Raw genomic sequence first — 23,717 nt, 5'->3', positions numbered from 1 at the left:
TGTAAGTCTATTTTCTCTTCCTTATGATTTTCTTAATAACGTTTTCTTTTCTCTAGGTTACTTTACTGTGAGAACACGGTACAAAATATATATAACATACAAAACACGTGTTAACGTTCCGTTTATGTTATCAGTAAGGCTTCCAGTCAACAGTAGGCTATTGGTAATTAAGTTTTAGGGGAGTCCAAAGTTATACACAAATTTGATTATGCAGAGGGTCGGTGCCCCTAACTCCCACATTGTTCAAGGGTCATCGTAGTAAAAACTATTTTAAATCTTATTTCTCTTACCACCAATCATAAGCATCACTATGTCCCATAAGTAAATAAGTACAGCAGCAATTCTACTCTAGTATCTGGATTAGTTTTCTTAGTCATCTAAGAACTAAAAGGCAGTAAAATATTCCTAAACCTTCATATAGTCACTATGTAACCCAGTGATTAGGAATTTCCTTTAAATCCATGCTGAAACAGCCATGCTGAAACTCAACCAACATGGATAAACAACCAAGCTCACTATACGTACATAATGAGTGACCTTGTAGTCCCTTAAGTGAAATAATATGGGGAAGAATATCTACACAGTTGTTGCTCAATAAATAAGGAAGTTAATAAGGATTTGCTTTAAAAACAAACAAAAAACAAATTAAAAAAAAAACAAAACAGCTATTGCTCCTGAAAGGAGATACAAACCTATAAAGAAAAAAAAAAAAAAAGGTCTATTATCACTTTCCATTCAAATTTAAGGAGATATTCATTTATTTAAATATCCATGTGAATGCATAAACAGAGGTATCAAAGCTCCTTTCTCTACTACCAAAATATATACATATGCATCTAAACAAACTCAAATATCTATAAACACATATGGTGAACTAAAACATTATTAAAATATTTTAAGAATGTTACTAATCTACTGATTCCTCCTCGAAGAAGTTCATTCTCCTATTGAAAAAATTTATCTTAAGCGGTTTAAAAAAAGAGAGAGTATTCCATACTGGTTTAAAGTGCAAACCTAGGGGTCAAAAGCTTGTTTTGAATTATTTGGTAGCTTTGTGAACTGAGAAAGTTACCTAAAACACTCCTTCTTACTTCAATTTCCTCATATATAAGACTGTTAGTTATAATTGGGGGGGGGGGGGAAATGGATAAATACATAGTTCCTTTCAAAAGTAATATATATAATCTACAAAAAAAAATTAACAGTAGCTACCTTTGGTAATAAAAGAGTGATTTTTTTCTTTGTATTTTCCAAGTCTCCAAATTTTCTACAATAAAAATATACTCCTCAATCTTAGGAGTAAAAGTGATGTTTTAAAAATTACATAGTAGACAAAAAGTCCAACATACAATCAAAAATCACCCATCATACCAAGAACCAAGAAAATGACTTGAATGAAGAAAAGAACCAACAAAAGCCAACACTGAAATGAATTACATATTGCAATTGTCTAACAAAGATGTAAAAGCAGCCATCATGAAAATTCTTCATCAATTATAATTTCTCATGAAAAAGACAAATAAAATAGGAAATCCAAGCCAAGAATTAGAACTTATAAAAAGCAACCAATTAGAAATTATAGAACTGAAAACTATAATAAGAAAAAAACTTAATGGATGTGTTCAGTAGTAAGAATTACAAAGGGCACAAATTAGTGAATTTGAGGACAGATCAAAAGAATTTACCCAATCTGAACAAAAGAGAAACATGACTAAAAAGAAACTAACAAAGACTCAAAGATCTATGGGGCAATAATAAAAGATTCAACCCTCATATCACTGAAGTCCCATAAAGAAAGAAAAAGAGGGTGAAATTGAAAGAGTATTCATAAAAATAATGGCTGAAAACTTCCAAATTTGGAGAAAGACAAAAACCTACAGACTCAAGTGAGAACCTCAAAAAGGTAAATCCACAAAAATTACACCTTGCCACATCATCATTTTACATCTAAAAACAAAGGAAAAATCTTAAAAGCAACCACAAAGAAAGGATGCATTACCTATAAGGGAACATGAATTCAAATGACAGATTTCTCATATGAAACCACAAAGGGCAGACAAAAGTAACAAAAATTTTTCAAGAGCTCAAAGAAAAGTACTGTCAACCATGAATTCTATATCTGACAAAACTATCTTTCAAGAACAAAAGGGAAATAAAGACATAAGCAGGCAAAGGAACACTAAAACTCTGTAACTGGCATATGTACCCTTCAAAAATAGCCAAGGAAGTTCTTTCAGATGATAAAGGGAGGACTGCTGTAACATTAGGAAAGAAGAAAGAACAATGGAAAAAGCAAGAATATGGGTAAAAACTACAGACTCAATAGACTACCCTCTACGCAAGAAGTTTTAAAATCATAGTTGATAGATGAAATAAAAATTATATAGGCAACCAAAAAAAAAAGTTAGAGTTCATCAAAGTCTTAAAAACCTCTGCATAAATTAATTAAATTAATATAAAATAAAATAAAAACCTCTGTACATCGAAAGACACTATCAAGAGTGCAAAGGCAACACACAGAATGGAAGAAAATATCTGCAAACCACTTATCTGAAAAAGGATTGATATCAAGAATATATAAAGAAATCCTATAATTCAAGAGGAAAACAAACTGATTCAAAAATGGACAAAAGACTTCAACAGACATTTCTTTAAGTAAGATGCACAAATGGCCAATAAGCACATGAAAAGATGGTCATTCATTAGGGACATGTAAGTCAAAATTACAATAAGATAGCTCACATGGATAGCTATTATGAAGAAGAAGAAAAAAGAGGAGAGGAAGGGAACAGAAAATTACAAGTAATGGTGAGAATGTGGAGCAACTGGAATCCTTGTGCATTGCTGGTGGGACTGTAAAATGGTACAGGCGCTATCACAGATGGTATGACAATTCCTCAAACACTTAAATACAGAATTACCATATGATCCAGCAATTTCACTTCTAGGTATATACTTAAAATGAAAGCAGGGACTTGAAAAAATATCTGTGTACCATGTTTGAGTAGCATCACTCACAAGAGCCAAAAGGCAGAAGCAATCAAAATGTGGGAAAAGACTGGAATAGTATTCAGCCTTAAAAGGAAAATTTCAATAAATGCTACAACACAAACCTTATAGACGTTATGCTAAGTGAAATAAATCAGTAATAAAAGAATATTTTATGATTCTACTTACATGAGGTACCTAGAGCAATCAAATTCATAAAAACAGAAAATAAAATAGTGGAAGCCAGAAACTGGGGGAAAGGGATATGGGAGTTAGTGTTTAATGGGTACTGAGTTTCAGTTGGGCAAGATGGAAAAGTTCTGGGGATGGATGGTGGTAACAGCTGCACAACAACGTGAATGTACTTTATGTCACAGAACTGTACACTTAAAAATGGTTAAAATGGTAAATTTTATGTCATGTACATTTTAGCACAAGAGGAAAAAAATATTAACACCATCTGATTAGCTGTTCAATGTATGAAGAAAAAATATTCAAAACAATGATATTTACAAAGTGGGAGTAAAGGGGTCTAAATGGAAGGGTAGTTTCCACACTTCACTCAAACTGATAAACTGTTTTACCAGTAGACTGCAGTAAGTTACATATGTATATTTTAATATCCAGAAAACCACCTAGAAACACTATGAAGTGATATATTTGAAAAGTATTATAAATAAATCAGGATGAAATACTAACAAATGCTCAAGTAATGCATAAAAAGAAAAGAGAAGGGATGCTTGGGTGGCACAGTTGGTTAAGCTTCTGCCTTCAGCTCAGGTCATGATCCCGGGGTCCTGGGAGTGAGCCCTGCATCAGGCTCCCTGCTCAGTGGGGAGTCTGCTTCTCCCTCTCCTTCTGCCTCTCCCCCTAGCTCATGCAAGCTCTTTCTTAAAAAAAAAAAAGAGAAACAGAGAAATGAGTAAGACAGAAAAAAACAGAAAATGAAAACAAAATGGCAGAAGCCCTAAGAGCAAATGACATATCCAAATAAAGGGTTAGTATCCAAAATACATACAGAACTTGTAAAACTCAACACCCAAGAAACAAATAATCCAATTAAAAATGGGCAGAAGGCATGAACAGAGATTTCTCCAAAAAAGACATCCACATGGCCAAAAGACACATGAAAATATGTTCATAATCACCATTAGGGAAATGCAAATCAAAACTACAACAAGCGATCACCTCACTCCTGTCAGAATGGCTAAAAGCAACAACACAAGAAACAAGAGGTGTTGGTGAGGATGTGGAAAAAAGGAACACTCCTGCACTGTTGGTGGAAATGCAAACACGTGCAGCCACTGTGGAAAACAGTATAGAGGTTCCTCAAAAGGTTAAAAAAAGAACTACCCTATGATCCAGCAACTGCACTACTGGGTATTTACCCAAAGAATACAAAAACACTAATTCAATGGGATACATGAACCCATGTGTTTATGGCAACATTATTTACAATAGCCAAGATATGGAAGCAGCCTGTGTCCATTGACTGAGGAATGAATGTGGTATTTATATACAATGGAATATTATTTAGCCATAAAAAGAATGAAATCTTGCCATTTGCAACAAAATGGATGGAGCTAGAGAGTATTATGCTAAGTGAAGTAAGTCGGATAAAGATAAATACCATATGATTTCACTCATATGTGGAATTTAAGAAACAAAACAAAACAAAGGGGAAAAAAGAGCACAAACCAAGAAACAGACTCTTACTTATAGAAAACTAATGGTTACCAGAGGTGAGGAAGGTGGGGAGGAGGGTGGGTTAAATAGGTGATGGAGAATAAGGAGTGCATTTGGAGTGATGAGCACCAGGTGGCATATCATCGTATTGTACACCTGGAACTAACACTGTATGTTAACTGGAATTAAAATAAAAACTTCTTAAAAAAGTAAGCTGTAACATATCAATAATTAAAATAAATGTAAATAGGGCGCCTGGGTGGCTCAGTTGGTTGGGCAACTGCCTTCGGCTCAGGTCATGATCCTGGAGTCCCAGGATCGAGTCCCGCATCGGGCTCCCTGCTCAGCGAGGAGCCTGCTTCTCCCTCTGACCCTCCCCCCTCTCATGTACTCTCTCTCATTCTCGCTCTCTCAAATAAATAAATAAATCTTTAAAAAAAATAAATAAATAAATGTAAATAGTTAAAATATGCCAAATAAAAGCAAATATTGGCAATGTGGACTTAAGAAAAAAATGACCCAACTACAGGCTGTTTATAATTAACTCACTTAAAATAAAAGGTGAAAAAGATGCATGTATACAAAATAAAAGCAGGAGGGGCTATATCAATTTTGGATAGACTTAAGAGCAAAGACAATTGCTAGAGAGAAAAGAGGAACATTATATAATGATAAAGGATGGGTCCAACAAGAATACATAACAATCCTAAATGGTACACACCAAACAAAATCCATGAAGAACTGATAAGAGCTAAAAGGAGAAATAGACAAATTCTCAGTTATGATTGGGAGCTTCAAGACTTCATTCTCAGAGACTCACAGAAATACTAAACAGAAAATCAGCAAAGATTTAAAAGTTCTAAAGAACACAATCAACCAAAAGGACCTAATTAACTTCACCAAAAAACAGCCAAATACCCATTTTTTTTTCCCAAACATCCATAGACCACTCACCAAAACAGACCATATCCAGGCCATAAAACAAATTTAAAAGTATTGAAATCATAAGAGTATATTCTCTGACCATAATGGACTCTACCTAGAAATCAGTAAGAGAAAGACAACTGGTAAGTCTCAAAACACTTGGAAATTAAACAACACACTTCTAAAAAACCCAAGCATCAAAAAATAAGTCTCTAAGTAAAGTTAAAAAAGAAACATGGAATTGAGTAAAAATGAAAAGACAACACAGAAAAGACATCAAAGGATGTGGGATACAACTAAAACAGTGCCAAGAGAAAAAGATATAGCATTAAATGCTTACATTAGCAAACAAAAAAGGTCTCAAATCAGTATCTTAAATTCCTACTTCAAGAAACTAGAAAAATGGAAGAAAATAAACCCAAAGCAATCAGAAGAGAAATAATAAAAATAAAAGCAAAAATCAACAAAACTGAAAAGAAAACCTTTGAAATCCTTTAAAAAAATAAAATTGATAAATCTTTAGCAAGACTGGCAAAACAAAAAGGAGAGAAGATACAAATTACCAATATCAGCAATAAAAGAAAGTATCACTGAACATTCTAGAGCCATTAAAAGGGTAATTAGGAAATAATAAAACAAGTTTAGGCTCCTAAATTAGATTAATTAGAAGAAATGAATCAGTTCCTCAATCAACCACATACAGATCTTCCTGTACTTACAACAGGGCTAGATCCAGCTAACCCATTTTAAGTTGAAAATATCACACATCAAAAATGCATTTAATGTACCTAAGCTACCAAACATCAGAGCTTAGCCTCGCCTACATTAAGCCTCCTCAGAACACTTACATTAGCCTACAGTTGGGCAAAATTATGTAATGTAGAAGTCTATTTTACTTAAAAAAAAAAAAAAAGTGTTGAGTATCTCATGTGATTTATTGAACACTGAAAGTCAAAAACAGAACAGTTGTAAGGGTACAGAATCCTTTTAAGTGTGATAGGTTGGACTTGTGGTAACCCTGTGATTGCAGGGCTGACTAGGAGCTATGATTTGCTGCTGCTGCCCAGCATCGTAAGAGAGAATCTTACCACACATTGTTAGGCCTGGAAAAGATCAAAATTCAAAATCCAAGTATGGTTTTTACTGAATGTGTATCACTTTCACACCATCATAAAATCAAAAAATCTTAAGTCAGGGACTGTTTGTGCTACCAAGATTCAACCAAAATAAATAAAAAAAAAATTAATAATCCCAAAACCATTAAAAAAAGGAATTCATAATCTTAATTCTCAAGAAAAAAAAAAAAAATCCCAGGCTGAGATGTTTTCACCAGAGAATTCTACCAAATATTTAAAGAATACCAAAACTTCACAAACTCTTCCAAAGAGTAGAAAAGAAGGTAACGTGGCCTGCCTCATTCTGTGAGGCCAGTATTATCCAAATACTGAAATGAAACAAAGATATCACAAGAAAGATGCAGACCATATCTCTAAAGAACTTAGACACAAATTCTCAACAAATCAACAACCTAAATTCAGCAATATTTGAAAAATATTACATACCATAACCACATGGGATTTATTCCACATATGCAAGGAGTGTTCAACATTAAAAAAAATAAAGCATAATCTACAATATCAACAAGCTAAAGAAAAAAAGATCTCATCATATAAATTGACTCAGTAAAAGAATTTGGCAAAATCTATCACCCATTCATAATAAAAACTCTCAGTAAACTAGGAGGACAGGTGATCTACCTTGACTTGATAGAGCATCTACCCAACTACCCCCCCCCCACGTACACTTGTCGTATTTAATGCTGAAATACTAAATGCTTTCCACCTAAAACAAGGAACAAAACAAGGATGTCTGCTGTTACCACTCTGAGTTGATACAGTACTAGAAGTTCTAGCCACTGCAGTAAGACAAGAAATAAAAGGCACAGAGATTAGAAAGAATACTGTAAAAAGCCTCTAAAAACTAAAAGGTAATTTTAGCAAGGTCAAAGAATACAGGACCAATGCAAAAATCAATCATATTTCTATGTACTAATAATGAACATGTGGAAACTGAAATACAAAACATAATATTCACAAAATTCCTCCATAGAAAACAAAAAAAGTTTAATTATAAATCTAACAAAAGGTGTACAATAGGATTTGTAGATATGGACAAGCTTGTTCTAAAATTTATATGTAAAGACACAAGCCTTTGAATAACTCAAACCATCTTGAAAAGTGAGAGGAACCACTCTACCTGATATTAGGGCTTACTACATAGCTACAGTAATCAAGAGTATGATATTAGCAAATGGAAACATATACACCAATAGAACTCAAGAGAGAACCCAGAAGTAAACCCATACATATATGCCCAATTGACTTTTTATAAAAGTGCAAAAGCAATTCAAAAGAGGAAAGATATTTACTTTTTCAACAAATGGTGCTGGAGCAACTGGATATCCACAGGCAAAAATATGAACCTCAATTTAAATTTATCTTTTATAAAAATAAAATCAAAATAGATCATAGGCTTAACTATAAACCATTAAAGTATAAAGCTTTTATAAAGCTATCATAGTAGAAAATTTCTGAGACCTATGCTAGGTGAAGAGTTCTCAGACTTGCCTCCAAAAAGAAATATTAATAAATTAAGCCTCAACAAAATTAAAAACTTTTGCTCACAGAAAGACTTTGTTAAAAGGAAAAAAAAGATAAACTACAGAATGGGAGAAAGTATCTGCACATAGCAAAGAAGTAATATTTAGAATTCTCAAAACTCAACAATAAAACAGTCCTACTGGAAAATGGGCAAAAGACATGAACAAACATTTCACCGAAGAGGATATACATATAGCAAATTAGCATATGAAAAGATATTCAACATCAGCCATTACGGAAATACAAATTAAAACATCAGTAAGATCACTAGACATCTATGAGAAGAGCTTAAACAAAAATTTATGACAATATCAAATGTTTGTGAGAATACAGAGAACCTGGATTGCTCATACATTACTGGTGAGAATGTAAAAGGATACTGCCATTCTAAAAAACAGATTGGCAGTTTCTTATAAAACTGAACATGCAACTGCCACATAATCCAACAACTACACTCTTGGATAATTTACTGGACAAAAATGAAAACTTATGTTCACACAAAAACATAAACACAAATGTTCATAACAGCTTTTTTTCCCTAATAGTCAAAACCGGAAATAACCCAATGGGTGAATGGCTAAACTGTCCTACATCCATACATGAAATACTCCTTAGCAAATGAAAAGGAACAAAGTATTGATATATGCAATGACTCAGATGAATCTTGAAGGAATTATGTTGAGTAACAAAGCCTAACCCCAAAAGGTTACATACTATGTGATTCCATCTGTACAACGTTGGGGGGGGGATTGTTTTTGCATAACATTTTTTGAAACGATAAAATGAAAAACAGGTTAGTGGCTGCCAGGAGTTAGAGATAAGGGAGAGGAGGAAGGAGGTGAGTTTGATTATAAAAGGGCAGCACAAGGAATCCAGTGGTGATGAAACTGTTCTGTATCTTTACTGTAGTGATGATTACATAAATCTACACATGATAAAACTGCACAGAACTAAATGCATGCTGAACACAGAGACACACACAATTTTATGCAGAACCAGTGAAATCAAATATGTTAATTAAATCAATGTCAATTTCCTGGTTGTCATATCAGATGTTGCCACTGAGGAAAAAATGGGTGAAGGACACTTACTTTGTGTTATTTCTTACAACTAAATGTTAATCTACAATTACCTCAAAATAAAATGCAATTAAAAATCTGAGAGGTAAATCAATATTTAGGTAGGTACATAGACATGGATGAGGAGAATATGGTGCAATAAGTGATATAAGTGTCTCAGCTGTGAACCCCCAGTCTAATGGGTTATACCTACAAAGAAGCCTTAAAAGAGTTAAGAAGAATCTCTAGGTCTTTACCTTAGGCTTCAGACAGATACGTAAAAGAAAAGGAATTTTAAAAAGTAATACTGAGAGAGCTTCCAGTTGGTGAACACATGGAGGTAGCAGAGTGGCTAGAAGAGTGGCATCCCCAGAGAGAGCATGGATGCTCTGTACCCTCTTCCACATACCTTGCCCAATGCTTCTCTTCCATTTGGTTGGAGTTATATCTTTTGTAATAAGCTGATAATCTAGCTTGATAAAGCTTGATGAGTTTTTCATCTTATTGACACCCAGACAAAAAAAAACAAACACATACACGCACACAAAAATGTGTAACATTGAATATTACAATAATGAACACAGAGTGAATACAGAAATTTTGCTGGAGTAATGTCTCCCCCACAGGATTTTCCATGGCTACCATCCATGGTCATATATGTAGGATATTTTTCATGCTATAATAATCAGACATGCACCTAAATAATTTTCCATCTTTCAACACACGTAAGGACAAAAAAAGAGAATCACTAACACATAAGAAAGAAGGTAAAGTATAAGGAAAGTTTTTCTTTCCTACAGTGAAAAGTAGGAAATAAAAACACCCCGTTTCTCAAGTAGTAAATGTGCATCTGATCTGCATCAAAATCACCCAAAGCCATCTTTAAAGAGACAGGGTTATCCAGTGTATCAGTCAGCTCAGAATGCCATAACAGAAACCACAATGGATTGCTTAAACCACAGAAATTTATTTTCTCACAGTTCTGGAAGCTGAGTCCAAGACTAAAGTGTCAGAAGAGGTGCTTTTTAGTGAGGCCACTCTCCTTGGCTTCAGATGGCCACCTTGTCACTGTGAACTCACATGGCCTTTTCTCTGTGCATGTGCACTCCTGTGTCTCTTCCTCTTCTTATAAGGTCCAAAAGGATTATGGACCCCCCCTTATGACCGCATTTAATCTTAATCACCTCTTTAAAGGCCCTATACATATACAGCCACATTGGGACTTAGCGCTTCAACCAATGAGTTTTAGGGGGACAAAATTTAGTCCATAATACCCAGTGACTGGCCAGCCCTGAAGTGTGTTTTATATGAGAGCACATATATATATGTGTGTGTATTATACTTAATGGAAGGGGGCAAGGCAAAGGAAAAAGTATAGTATTTGCATCAGAATTCCAATTCTATCAGTTTTCCTAACAATAAAAATGAGGAGAATATCTATTCTCACTGTAGAGCTGTGAGAATTAAAAGAAATAATCTATGTAAAGTGCCTAGCATATGGTAAAAGACTAGTCAAACCTGGGCCTCTGCCTTTCATCCCCCCCCCCTCAAAATTAATTATAAATATTACTCAAATCTAAACATATCTGAAAAATTATGGGAACTGGATTCTGTCCCAGTTCTACCACTACCTAGCTATGTGACTTTAACCAAACCACCCTACTTCTGCATCTGGGCAGTCGGCCAGTCTGCTTCTGCATCTGGGCAATGAGAATTTCCTCTATCACTAAAATACTACGTATCTATGCATACCACTCATGACTATAATATCAAGCACCAATACTACAAAAGCTAATCAAATTTTCTATAAAACTCCAGTAAAAGAGGATTATGGTATGAAATTTCAATTTATTCTTTCAAATACTTTCATTCTTTAAACTCTTCCACAACTATCCTCCAATGTGAAAAATGTATCTGTACAACACATCTGTAAGGTTAATTTTATCATCTTCTCTATCATTAATGCTTCATCTTCCAAGTAGATTGTATATTCTTTTCATATTTTTGGTCCCCCAAATGTTCGTTGTTTTACTCACAAAAATCACTTAATCACTGAAATGCCTAAAATCATACCCCAAATCCTGTTGAGATATGATTAGACATATGGAGAAGTTATCAATAAATTCTATCTGACAACTGTTTTTAACTTAGCCCAGGACTGAAATGTATTGCGGGTGATTTCAAGATGACACACCTACCACACATACACTGCACATTCAAACAATGAGCCATAACCAGCATCCATACTCCATAAACATGGTTTAAAATTAAGAAATTGGTCAGAAGCAAAATCTATTGTGAGGATATCTGAATCATTTAATGAAAAACAATTTACCAAGTTAAGCCTAAGGGAAGAACTTGTAAGTACTTGCCCTTTCTCCCACCTCATCCCTCACCACTCCTGGTATTACATGTAAATGAATAACACATGAGGTAGGTTGTTACTTAGGTGCCCTCAACATATCTCACCTCCCAGTATCGATGCCCTTGTACAGTCCCCACCCATACTAAATCTGAACTGGCTCACGTTATTAGCACTGGCCATTGGAACATCAGCAAACACAAAGAACGCAGACACTTGATAAGCGTTGGCACAGAGAGGCTTGTCCTCTTAAACTGTTCCCTCATGAAACCCAGCTTCCATGCTGTGGAGAAACTCAAGCTAATTAAGGGGGGAGGCTACATGGAGGCGGGTAAAGGGAAAGAGGCAGTCATATTCCCAGCTATCCACTAGCTGTTCCAGCCATCTCAGCTGAGGCATCAGATTTATGAATTAAGAAGCCACCTTAGGGGCGCCTGGGTGGCTCAGTCGGTTAAGCGACTGCCTTCGGCTCAGGTCATGATCCTGGAGTCCCGGGCATCAGGCTCCCTGCTCGGCAGGGTGTCTGCTTCTCCCTCTGACCCTCCCCCCTCACATGAGCTCTCTCTCTCTCTCTCATTCTGTCTCAAATAAATAAATAAAATCTTTAAAAATATATATGTATATTAAAAAAAAAAAAGAAGCCACCTTAGATGTTACATACAGCCAACAGATGACACACGGAGCAGTCCCCATCAAGCCTTGCTCACCTTTTAGAATTAAAAGCAAATAAACATTGCTTTAGTTATAACTAAACACATGCAAGACAATTAGAACAGTTCTTGTTAGGTAGCAAGCAACCAAGAAATGTCAGCAGTAATAACGGTTATTGTTAATAATTATTATAAGTCTCACCCCCACCAATGTATTGCTTTGGGTATTAGAGCTGCTCTTAGAGGCATTCTCTCATTTTCCTAATGGCCAGTCAAGAGACAGGGGTAAAGCAACCAGAAAGGCCTACTTTTTGCTTTCCCTTTCTTCTTCCTAATTTATAGCTGTCCTTTTTCTTTTTTTCCCCTTCCCCAGCTCCACACACAGTGTGGAGCCCAACACAGGGCTCCAACTCAGACCATGAGATCAAGACCTGAGCCAAGATCAAGAGTGGGACACTGAAACCACTGAGCTACCCAGGTACCCCTGTCCTTTTTCTTTTTATCTCTTCTAATAATGTTTGCCTGGTTTCCCCGGAGTGCCTAATCAATGATCCAAACCAATTCTAGCCTTTGGCTGTGCTCTATATTCTCAGAAGCTACAGGCACTCCTTCCAGACCATTGGTAAATAATTAAGAGTTCAGTAGGACAGACTCTTCATTCAGGGTCAAAAGTTTATACTCCTTTAACTTGTAATTCTTTTTTACATGATAGAATCATTAGGCAAAGGGTGTGGGGACCAATAAGGTCTTGTTTAGAAAATAAATTAAGCAACAGGGATAACATACTTGCTACTTTTCCTAAAGACTTACTGATCCTAATTATATAAATTTCTTGTTCTTTTAAAGCCCATGACATTTTGTTCATACTTCACTCATGATATTTATCTTAATCTAGCCTGAATCATAGTAGTTGGTTTACTTAACTTCCTATTAGATCTATAACTGCCCCGGAAGAGGGACTTGAGAAAATGAGCATCTTACTCATTTTTGTATCCCTTAAATTAAGCACCTACTACACTGCTCTACTATTCACACAAATACGGTAAAAAAAAAAAAAAAAAATCTGGGTCCTTGTCAGCAACCACTCTGTACTTAACTAATCTTTGCAATTCTCACCTCCCAAGTTTATTAAGAAATAATGACTCACCCATAATGCAATTAGTGACAAAGTTAATGAACGCTACATGTCCTAACATTCACCTCTAATAATTATTTGGCTTAATTAAGAATGATTTTATTTTTGTAGAGATATTCACGTGTTTTTTAAGGAAAAGGCATCATTTACATTCTTTATTTCCTTTTCCTTCAAGTTTCAGGCTTGAGAAGCCTGCATATTAGGTCCAGGCTAAGATCTATGACACCTGCCAGGCAAATAATACCAAAGGCAAAGCAAGCCTAGTGGAGGGTACAACAAACTAGAGCTCAGAACTCACCTAGAAGGGGCAACCACAACTCAACTCTAGCAAGCTACAATCAAACAGGAACAGCAACCAGGTAGAGCCAAATCCTGTGATTTTGCAAGTGATGCTAGAAAGTGAGACTTCTTAAATGTGAAGTCTTCCTATTTTTAAATGGTGGCGACTAATTACTAAATGTTCCATATACACCAAGAGAAAGCAATATATGTATCTGTGCAGTGGATTCAGTCCAAGGGCATCCTGCTACTGCAGGCTCAGAGTTTAAAATCTCTACATATAATTGAAGGTGGACTAAGGGAACACACTCCTTTACTACTGGCCTCACCTCTAAAGCAAAGAAAGCAGGACCACTAAAAGCCAAGTCCATAAAATTAGAAGATGTACCAGTGACAAACTCCTTTAACTTTTTTCTCTCTTGAAAAACAAATCTGTTAGCAGTTTTAGATACAGAAGCTTCTACAGCATAAAAATACATAGGGAGAATTTTTTGCTTTTTAAATTTTTTTCCTCAAAACTTGCAAAAAGGAAAATATTCAAATAAATAGTTAAAATTGTACAAATTTTTCTGGCCTTAACCAAACTAATGAAAACGCTCAGTAATAAACATGAGACAATGACTCCCCATGCACATAGAAAAACAACGTACAAAATACTAATGGCATTAATGTATTTGCACTTGTCTATCTATATATTGTCATTTGACTCTCTTCTGACCAACAGCACCAAACTAGCTGGATACAAGGCTGAACGCCATGACGAGGGAACCCTACTCTAACAAACCACTGTGGACTCAAACCTGTGACCTGAACCTCCTTAATATCATGCTATCCAATAACTAAGGTGACCACTCACTAGTAAATAAATATTCAGTTAGTCCAAAAGCATTTTTCTATACTTTTACAAAAGATTTGACATTATTTAACCAAGTCATTAAAGCCCTTTAAAAATACGAATTTATAGAAAAGATCTGAACTTCATCTCTAAACCTACTTAACCTGCTGGAAGCCTTTATGAAGTCTTAATTTTTAATATAATTAATCATGGTAGATAGGCCTTTGGAGTTCAAACCATTCTTTAAAATAACTATTAGTGAGGGAGTCCCTGTACCAATAGAATTCATAGGCAATTTACTGACAATAAAATTATATTACTGTTACTTTGGGATACTATTTACTGAACATTTACTATGTGTCAGGCGCTGTGCTTAATACTTCCTGGTTCTCATTAAACCTTAAAAACGACCATATGATGGAAGTACCATTAATATCCCCATTTTAAAGATGGGGAAACTGACCTTTCCGGGATCACACAGCTATAAGTGGCAGAGTCAGGATTCCAACCCAAATCTTGTCTAACTTCAGAATTTGCATGCTTAAACACTACACTGTATTGCCTCCAGTGACTCTGGGTTGATATCTAAGATAAAGAAAAGAGGGAAATTTGTACTTCTCGGTGACAAATTTAAAAAACATACTAGACGGACACCTGGGTGGCTCAGTCGGTTAAGCAATTGCCTTCAGCTCAGGTCATGATCCCAGGGTCCTGGGATCGAGTCCTACATGGGGCTCCCCGCTCCACGGGGAGCCTGCTTCTCCCTCTGCCTCTGCCTCTCTCTCTCTCTCATGAATAAATAAATAAAAAATCTTTAATAAATAAATAAATAAATAACATACTAGAAATGGAGGATACTTTTCAGAACATGAACAATTCTCAGATACACAGTCATACAAATATTATTTTTATTCCCAAATACATATTAATAATGATGGAAATCTCAAACAATGGACTTCCCACAAACACAATCTCTCCTAAGTACTCATTCATGTTTATTATTAAAAATTTAATGGGAACACTCAATATTTTCTGCCCTGTTTTGCTGTGAACCTAAAACTGTTCTACAAAATAAACTTTTTAAAAAAAATTTAGAACTACAATATGCCAAATATGCCTAAAACAATTCAGTTATGAACACGGACATAAGACTATCTGCTTTCAGGATGAAAAGTTGCACTTTAACCACAGTGCCAAGCATGTAATGAGCACTTAAATATTTAATTGATTCTTTCAAAAAGGCTTGAAGGTATGTAAACAGTGCTGTAAAATTCAAATTTTTAACACTCCCAGAACACCTTCAGAAGTCTATAACACTAAGACATAATATGGTAAGTTGGAATAAAATTAGACAAAAAAATTAAACTCCTAATGACTATAAAGAAATGCAACACTGTTATACCATGGCTGACATAAATAAGGCTAATTTTACTTTTCCACCTTAAGTATCAAAAGATGTAGCCTAAAGACAAAAATAATTACAGAATCTTTTTCTAATTCATTTTGTTAAGTCCTCTCTAAATCCTCCAAAGCTTATCCAAAACAAACAAAAACTTTCAATTGTTCCGAGTGACTGTCAACATATGAACCAAATATTTTTTCCTCTGATACACCACACCAAGGTTGTCAAAATCCTAAAGGTCAAATAATACTGATGTGAGGGATCTATAAAAACAGTTTTGCCATCTATTACCACTTCCCATCAACATTTACCTCTCATCAAGGTCCACCTTTATAAATATATACCTATGTTCACTTACGAAGGTAACAAGTAAGGAGAAGGAACTGACTGTATGAAAAAACCATTTGCCTTATACATTTTGCAATATACTGTCAAGACTAATTGTCAAATAGAACACTGTACTGGCCACCAACAAAGTGTTGAAGTGTCAATTTTAGTTTACTTCAGAATTGTACTTACAAAGTCTCAACTATAAAAGATTACACTAATATTAATAAACGGGAATTCTGTGGCATAAGTTGCAGATACTATTAGAGGACGGGCCCTTAATCACACCAGTAATTCACAGAACTCCTTTCCTTTCTCGCTGACCCACATCTTCATATGTGATCCGAAGACTTTCCTGCATCGCTGTGCTTTCAAAGGCACGGGTTGGGATTTGCAGTGCCATAAAAACAAAGCATTCTGACCAGTGCATGTTTCAAATGGTATCAGTACAATACTCATTCAAATACTTGTATATTCAAAGCTTCTTACTAATAATCTGGCTTCAACAGGGAGTGCACACACAGGTTAAAAGAGACTTTGACTGCCTTGGTAGCTGCAAGCTCAGCTGAATCCCAGGACGCAACCTCAATTTGGAAGAGGCAGAACTATATCCGGTTCTCAATGGATACACATTTTTCCCATGCTTCCCAATCTCAAAAACTTTACATCTTCCCAGAGTAACAATAAATATACAAAGACGCCAGGGAGTATGCCCGTAGGGAAGATGAGCGATCAAATTAAATCCCTACGCAAGGAACCTGAAGCTTCATAACTTTTCAGAACAAATCACAGCTGAAAAAACGAGGTAAGTTTTCCCACTTGTTTCCAGGAGCCAGCTGCCCCAATCCCTGAACAGCTGTCTTGACTTACTGGTTAGTTGGAGGAGCAGTCAGCGGGATGGCCACCTCTTCTTCCTCGTATTCTGGTCCATCCAGAGAGTCACCTTCGTCCACTGTTCCCAGGCCCGCGCCCAAAGAGGGCAGCTGAGGAGGCGGCGGCAGAGGAGGGAATCCGCCGCCTGCCCCGAAGGTCTCAGCAGGCAACGGAGTGGTCCCCTTGGCGAGAGCCATCTCTCCTCCAGGTCCAGCGGCAGCACCAGCCACGCCAGCAGCAGCACCTCCCCCTGACAGTCCGGGTCCCCCCAGTGCTCCTGCCACAGACGCGGCTCCTAGGAACCCTGATCCCAAAGCGGCTCCGCCAGCCAGAGTCCCGGCCACTCCGGCCTCCGTCAGCCCAGAATAGGGGACGGCTGCCACGGGCAGGGCCGGGGGTATCTTCACCCTACACACTGCCGGATAGACACTCGAGCCCGCCGCTGCGCCGCCTCCTGCTGCCCCGGCGGTCACCGGGCCGCCCTCCTCACTGCCGGCCTCGGCCGCCATCATGTTGAAGCCCGCTCTACTCTACCCTACCCTACTCGCCCGGGAGCCCCGGGGGCCACCAGGCCCGGGCTCCGAGCCGCCCCACCCAGGCGCGTTCCCCCTTCAGCTCCCCAGGCAGAGGAAACAACAACAAAAGGAGAGAGCCCGCCGCCGCGCCCCCTCCTCGGGCCACAGCCCAGGCTCCGGAGCTGCCCGGGTTACGGGAAGCGAAGTGGGCAAAAAACCCAACGCCTGCACAAACGCCGCCCCAAACCTTCACCTTACACACCCACACTCACGCACACACACACATGCACAGAAGTAAAAAACTTCCTGGCTGCACTAAAGAGGAAGGGAAGCACAGAGGAAGCGGCTGGGGCGGCTGCCGCTCCTTCAGCCGCCGCCGCCGCCGCCGCCACCGCTTCTTCACCACCCTAGTTCCGGCCACCCCCACCGCAGCCACCGCCGGTGCCGCTGCTGGGGCTGGGGCCACTGCAGCCGCTTCATCCTCCACGGGGCTGGAGCTGGGAGGGGTGGGGAGAAAAGAGGAAGGGGGGCGGGGAAGCGGGGAAATCGACCGAACGGCTCCCAACCTGGAGCGCTCAGTGAAACCGACTAGAGAGAAAGGAAGGCGGGGCACCAGAGGAGGAGCCGAGGAAAGGAAGGGCGGGGGAGGAGGGCGAGGGCAACTTCTGCGCAGGCGCGTTCCTAGCCCGCGGGTGAGGGCGCTGGGCCTGGAGGGAGGAAAAGGAAGAGTCGCGAGGGAAGGAAGCGGCGGGGGCGCGCTGTGCGCGGCCGCGCTCAGTGTTTCGGTCCGGTCGGAGCGTGTGGTGGCGTCGCCGTTTCTCTGGTCGGTGTCGCTGGCGATGGCGCGCGCCTGCCTCCCTGGGTTTTGTTTGACGGGCTGAGGGGAGGAGTGGGTACCCGAGCACGCGGCCGCTCGGCACTGAAAACAGGAGAGACGAGAGGGACCCGAGGGGTGGAGAGGAAGGAACCGAGGAAAAGGGAAAGGAAGATGCCGCGAAGCCAGTTCCCTGCTTCCTGACTGGTAGAAAAAACACCTTTAGTCAGCGGCCAAGGCCCAGGGGTAGGGAGATTGCTTCGAAGTTCGAGGCAGTACTATTAATTTTTTTATTTTCGTTGCCTACTAGCAATCACTATATGACTATTCCGTACTAAAAAAAAAAAAAAAAATTACGTTCTGAAACTCAGAAGTAAACAAAATAGACAGGGGAGCCTTACGGGGAGGGCTAAGAATTTTGGTAGAAATAGTGGTTGTAAAGTCGGATTTCTAAGAGTATAGACATTTTGTTTTCTTCACTCACATCACCGTCTCTCCCCCCTGTCCTGTCTCTCCCCCACCCAACACACACAGTTACCACTGTCATCGCAAGTCGTTGGGTACTAATGAGGGGCGCAGAGGAGGGGTGCCACAAACAACGCTCGTTTGTGTGCAGAAGGCGGGTCATGTTCCAGGGTGCTTATGTGAAGCATAGAGAACCTTAAGGCAAATGTCAAGGTTCCAAAGTGCCAGATACAATTGTGCATAATTTCAAAAATTATCAATAAACCGAAATCTCACACTAAATATAGCCAGAGAGATGGGTTTTGTTTTGTCTTTCATGCTAGAATATAACTATTGTGTGCATTCATGTAGGTGGAGGAATCATTCCCATTGTTTGAAATTACAGTATGGGCAATTTGCCCTTTGCATTCATGCATTGTTCTTTTAAATTCTCCCAGGAGGAATCCACGTTGAACACCTTTAAGTATTGGTCTTTTGAGATCAATGTTTTTTCTGCTAAAGATGATCAAACCAACAGAGGAGCACATGGGGATGAGTAGGAACTCTATTAATAGAGAATAGGGAAAACAAAAAAAAGACCACTGAAAGAAGTGGCGAGGTGCACACAAAATATTTTCCTTTTCTTTAGAAGTTTGCACAAACCTATCTGCCAAATCAGTGACAAACTTGATGAATCCTGAGGACTCCTTCATTGTGCTTACCTCTTACTCAGTGTACCACTTGAGAGAGCAAAGATGGATTAGTCACAAGAGTGGTCTTAGACCAGTGTTATCCTAGGAACTGTTAGAAGTGCAAATTCTTGGCCCCATCCCAGACCCTCTGAATCAGAAATCACTGGAATCTGTTTTAATAGTCCCTCCAAGTTTACACATTTAAGAACCACTGTACTATAGTATGCTAATCAAGAAGGAGGTATGCAGTATCTAAAATGGTTCTGAAAGAAGAATAGATGAGAAAACCAACTCAATGCCATTCATTAGGTAGGTGGATAGAAGTATTGTGTTGCTAAGCCCTGTACTATTCTAGAAAAGAGGTTGGGAAATGAGAAAATACATAATGAAGTAATTTCATCATATTTAATAATATTAAGAGAATAATGCAGTCCTACTTCTTACAGTTGCCTCCCTGGAACAGTTTTTCTTTTAAACTCAAAATCAGAAGAGAACTTCAAAGTACTTATTCCACCCACTCCCAAAAATTTTCTTGTAGCCTGTGGTTGAAAACCACAGTGCATTAGCATCCCAGTCCTCCCAACCCTCCCACCCCAATTTACCATCATCAGCCTTGAATGTAGGACACTGGCCTGGCAGGTTATCACCAACTCTTATCACTGATCTCTGAGTGCTCACACATCTTCTCTATGCTTCCTAATTTGCAGAATTGCCTTCTTTCCCCTCTTGAAAATTCTTTAGCAAATAAAGGCCAATATTTAATGCAGTTCAACACCAATTATGTACTGAATTATATTGTTTTCTAGTTCCTTTTAGGTGTATGTATCTACAAACCTACACTGCAAATACAACATGTGGTCTATCCTACTGCCTAGCCCAGTGCTAGGCATCCGTGCCAATGGCTTTGAACAGGTCTCCATTCTTTTAGCAAATTCTGGATTAGATCAGCTCATGTCTTTGGACATCAATTGCTCAACTAGTACGAAAAAAACCTACTATGTCTGTCCATATATCAACCTAATACCAATATCTTTTTTTTTTAAGATTTTATTCGTTTATTTGACAGAGAGAGAGATAGCAAGAGAGGGAACACAAGCAGGGGGAGTGGGAGAAGGAGAAGGAGGCTCCCCGCTGAGCAGGGAGCCCAATGCGGGGCTCGATTCCAGGACACTAGATCTCAGGACACTGGGATCAAGACCTGAGCCAAAGGCAGATACCCAATAACTGAGCCACCCAGGCACCCCCCTAATACCAATATCTTACCATATATTCAATCTTAGAGTTGTACTGTCCTTTTTATCTAAAGAGATTACCACTTATTTTTCATAAGGTACTTCCAAATATATACTGCTTTTATCGGACAGATCTAGGCTTTGATCTTTACTATTCCTTGTGTGCTTCCTGAATCTCAAGTCAGTCTTCTCTCTTAGTGACATTTTATTTTTTTAAAGGGTTATATGTTTATACCTCATTTTTTGTCTGTTGCCTTTTTTTCTTTTTTACTCACCTTGACCTTCTGTCCTTCTCTCATTTATAGTCTCATGTTCTCTTTTCTCCTGCTAGTTTCAAAAAGAAACTGTTTCTTTTTCTCTTCTTCCAAGCCCTATATTTCCTGACTCCTTGAACTTTCATGAGTCAAACTCCTTAAAGTTTCATGAGTCAAAAACTGAAAAACAGTTAAAAAAAAAAAAACTATGAAAAATCTATGTGGAGAGAGGCATTACAGAGATTCTGCAGAAATTGATGTTAGATGTGGTGTTATGTAACATCAGTTAACAAAGGGAAGTAAACAGTCTGTTAAATTCACAGATAATATTAAACAAGGAGGTACTGAAAAACAGAACAATATACAAAAAAAAGGAAAATTCAAAATAGCCTTTACCTTGAGTAAAACAATCTTTGATATCTATGACTTTAGAAAATTTATCTAGGGGCACCTGGGTGGCTCAGTTGTTAAGCGTCTGCCTTCAGCTCAGGTCATGATCCTGGGATCCAGTCCTGCATCGGGCTCCCTGCTCAGCGGGAAGCCTGCTTCCCCCTCTCCCGCTCCCCCTGCTTGTGTTCCTGCTCTCGCTATCTCTCTCTCTCTGTCAAATAAATAAATAAAATATCTAAAAGAAAAGAAAAGAAAATTTATCCAGATATTGAATTAAATACAGTATTTAATGAAAAACAAATCATCAAAAGTGCTGGGCAAAGACTTATGGGTGAAAAGAATCTGAACATTTTTAATTTAAAAAAATTAATTTGGCTCATTCTGATTTTATTGACAACTTAAGTATGAATGTAATACATTCCAACATATTTTTTCAGTTTTGATACCTCAGTGTGTGAAAAGGTAATTCTAGGCAGTAATACAATTTTAAAGAACCTCAAGGGGCTTAGAACAAATATATGCGTTGTTTCTGAGGGGAAAACTAAGCAAGAAGTGATAAAGAGCTTACAGCTGTGTTTGAAGAATCCCAAATTGTGTCTCATGCCCTAGTACATACTCAGCTATACAAATAGTCTTCCAAATTCATCTAAATAATATCAAAAGGTTTCAGTGACCCAAAAAATCTTGAAAAGAAGCTTTTACTCCTAACCCCTAATATTCCTACTGCATTTGCTAACCTCATCTTAAAGTCCTCAAGAGCACACATTTCCTTATTAGGGAGATGTTTTAAGAAAATAACATTGAGGAGATACAGGTTAAAGGAAATTATTTTAATGAAAAAGTAAATAGCTCTGCAGAGATTACAGTATGTGGTATAATAACTAAATAAGATTTATGAAAATTATAAACACTGTGAAGAAATTAAGTAATAGTATTATCTCTAAGGCTGTAAAATAAACTTCAAAGGAAATTATCAGAGCCCTCTTCTGATGGCTAAAGGAGCTTAGAGCAGTTGGTTCTAAATATTTTTTCTCTTGAAAGAAGAGTTGACAAATGTCTTTATTTTTTATTAGTTTATTCTTATTCTATCTTTATTTTGTTGATTTTTCATTATTCTTTATCAGAAATTCTCTGCCTTCATTATTTCTAATCCTTTTTTTCTTTGCCTATCATTTTCCTCTGATCAAAAACATTTTTTTTTTAATTTTTTTTAAAGATTTTTTTTTTTTTTTTTTTTTTTTTTTTTTTGAGACAGAGAGAATGAGAGACAGAGAGCATGAGAGGGAGGAGGGTCAGAGGGAGAAGCAGACTCCCCGCCGAGCAGGGAGCCCGATGCGGAACTCGATCCTGGGACTCCAGGATCATGACCTGAGCCGAAGGCAGTCGCTTAACCAACTGAGCCACCCAGGCGCCCTGATCAAAAACATTTCTATTTCCTGACTATACCTTGGTTCCTTCACATGATGGTGCTCTGTGAGAGAAGTAAAAGAAAAAAGGAAATGGAATGGTTTCAGGGCAAGGGAAATGGGAGAGTCAGGATGAGCAAGACTCTGGTCCATGTGTTCTTCATCGTTATACCCCTATACTTTGCCTGTGTCAGCCACATTTTACCACCTGAAGCACAATCACGGGATCCAACTAATCTTTGGCCTCTTCACTTTAGAAGTTCTGCAAAATCTCTAATTCAGGTTGCATCCTTAGGTCTATGTGAAAATCTACTGGTAACCCCTCTATCTCTAAATTCAGTTAGCACATCAAATACACAGTCTTCTTTAATAGTCTTTAAAATAACTACACAATGAAAGGCTTAAATGTGGCCTTGAGTTAATTATAGATAAAATAAGGTGAGAATTTTAAATACATCAGAAGTTGTGAGTAATGTAACATTACAAAACTATAATGACCTTTCTTAGATATTTCTAACTATAATTATTTCTCAATTCATGTTCCTTTGAAGAGATTTTCAACTTCACCTGTTAACACAACACTTTTTTATTTTTTAACTTTCTCTTCATTCTTTATCTAGTTGTTAAGATAACAATGAAATATAACACATAGGATAGCAGTGATTTCCAGATTTCTGAATTTTACAGATTACTAAAGCTTCAACAAAAATTGAGAGACTATTAAATTGTTACGAAGTTGCTGACTTTTGGTTTTGTTGTTGTTATTAACTACTATTTCCTACCACTCTATT

General features: G+C 37.7%; 1 protein-coding gene across 1 annotated transcript in view; it reads right to left on the bottom strand.

The window, feature by feature from the left end:
- RASA1 (RAS p21 protein activator 1) overlaps positions 1-17,691 on the bottom strand; it is a 107,590-nt gene extending 89,899 nt beyond the window's left edge. The window contains exon 1 of the mRNA XM_035014795.1: positions 17,177-17,691. Coding sequence (XP_034870686.1) covers positions 17,177-17,691 — 515 coding nt within the window. The remainder of the gene's footprint in view (positions 1-17,176) is intronic.
- Between the last annotated feature and the right edge of the window lie 6,026 nt (positions 17,692-23,717).

Source organism: Mirounga leonina, unplaced genomic scaffold, assembly GCF_011800145.1.
Source record: "Mirounga leonina isolate KUSES-001 unplaced genomic scaffold, KU_Mleo_1.0 Mir_168, whole genome shotgun sequence".
NCBI lineage: Eukaryota > Metazoa > Chordata > Mammalia > Carnivora > Phocidae > Mirounga > Mirounga leonina.
This window is presented reverse-complemented; position numbering and strand designations above follow the sequence as displayed.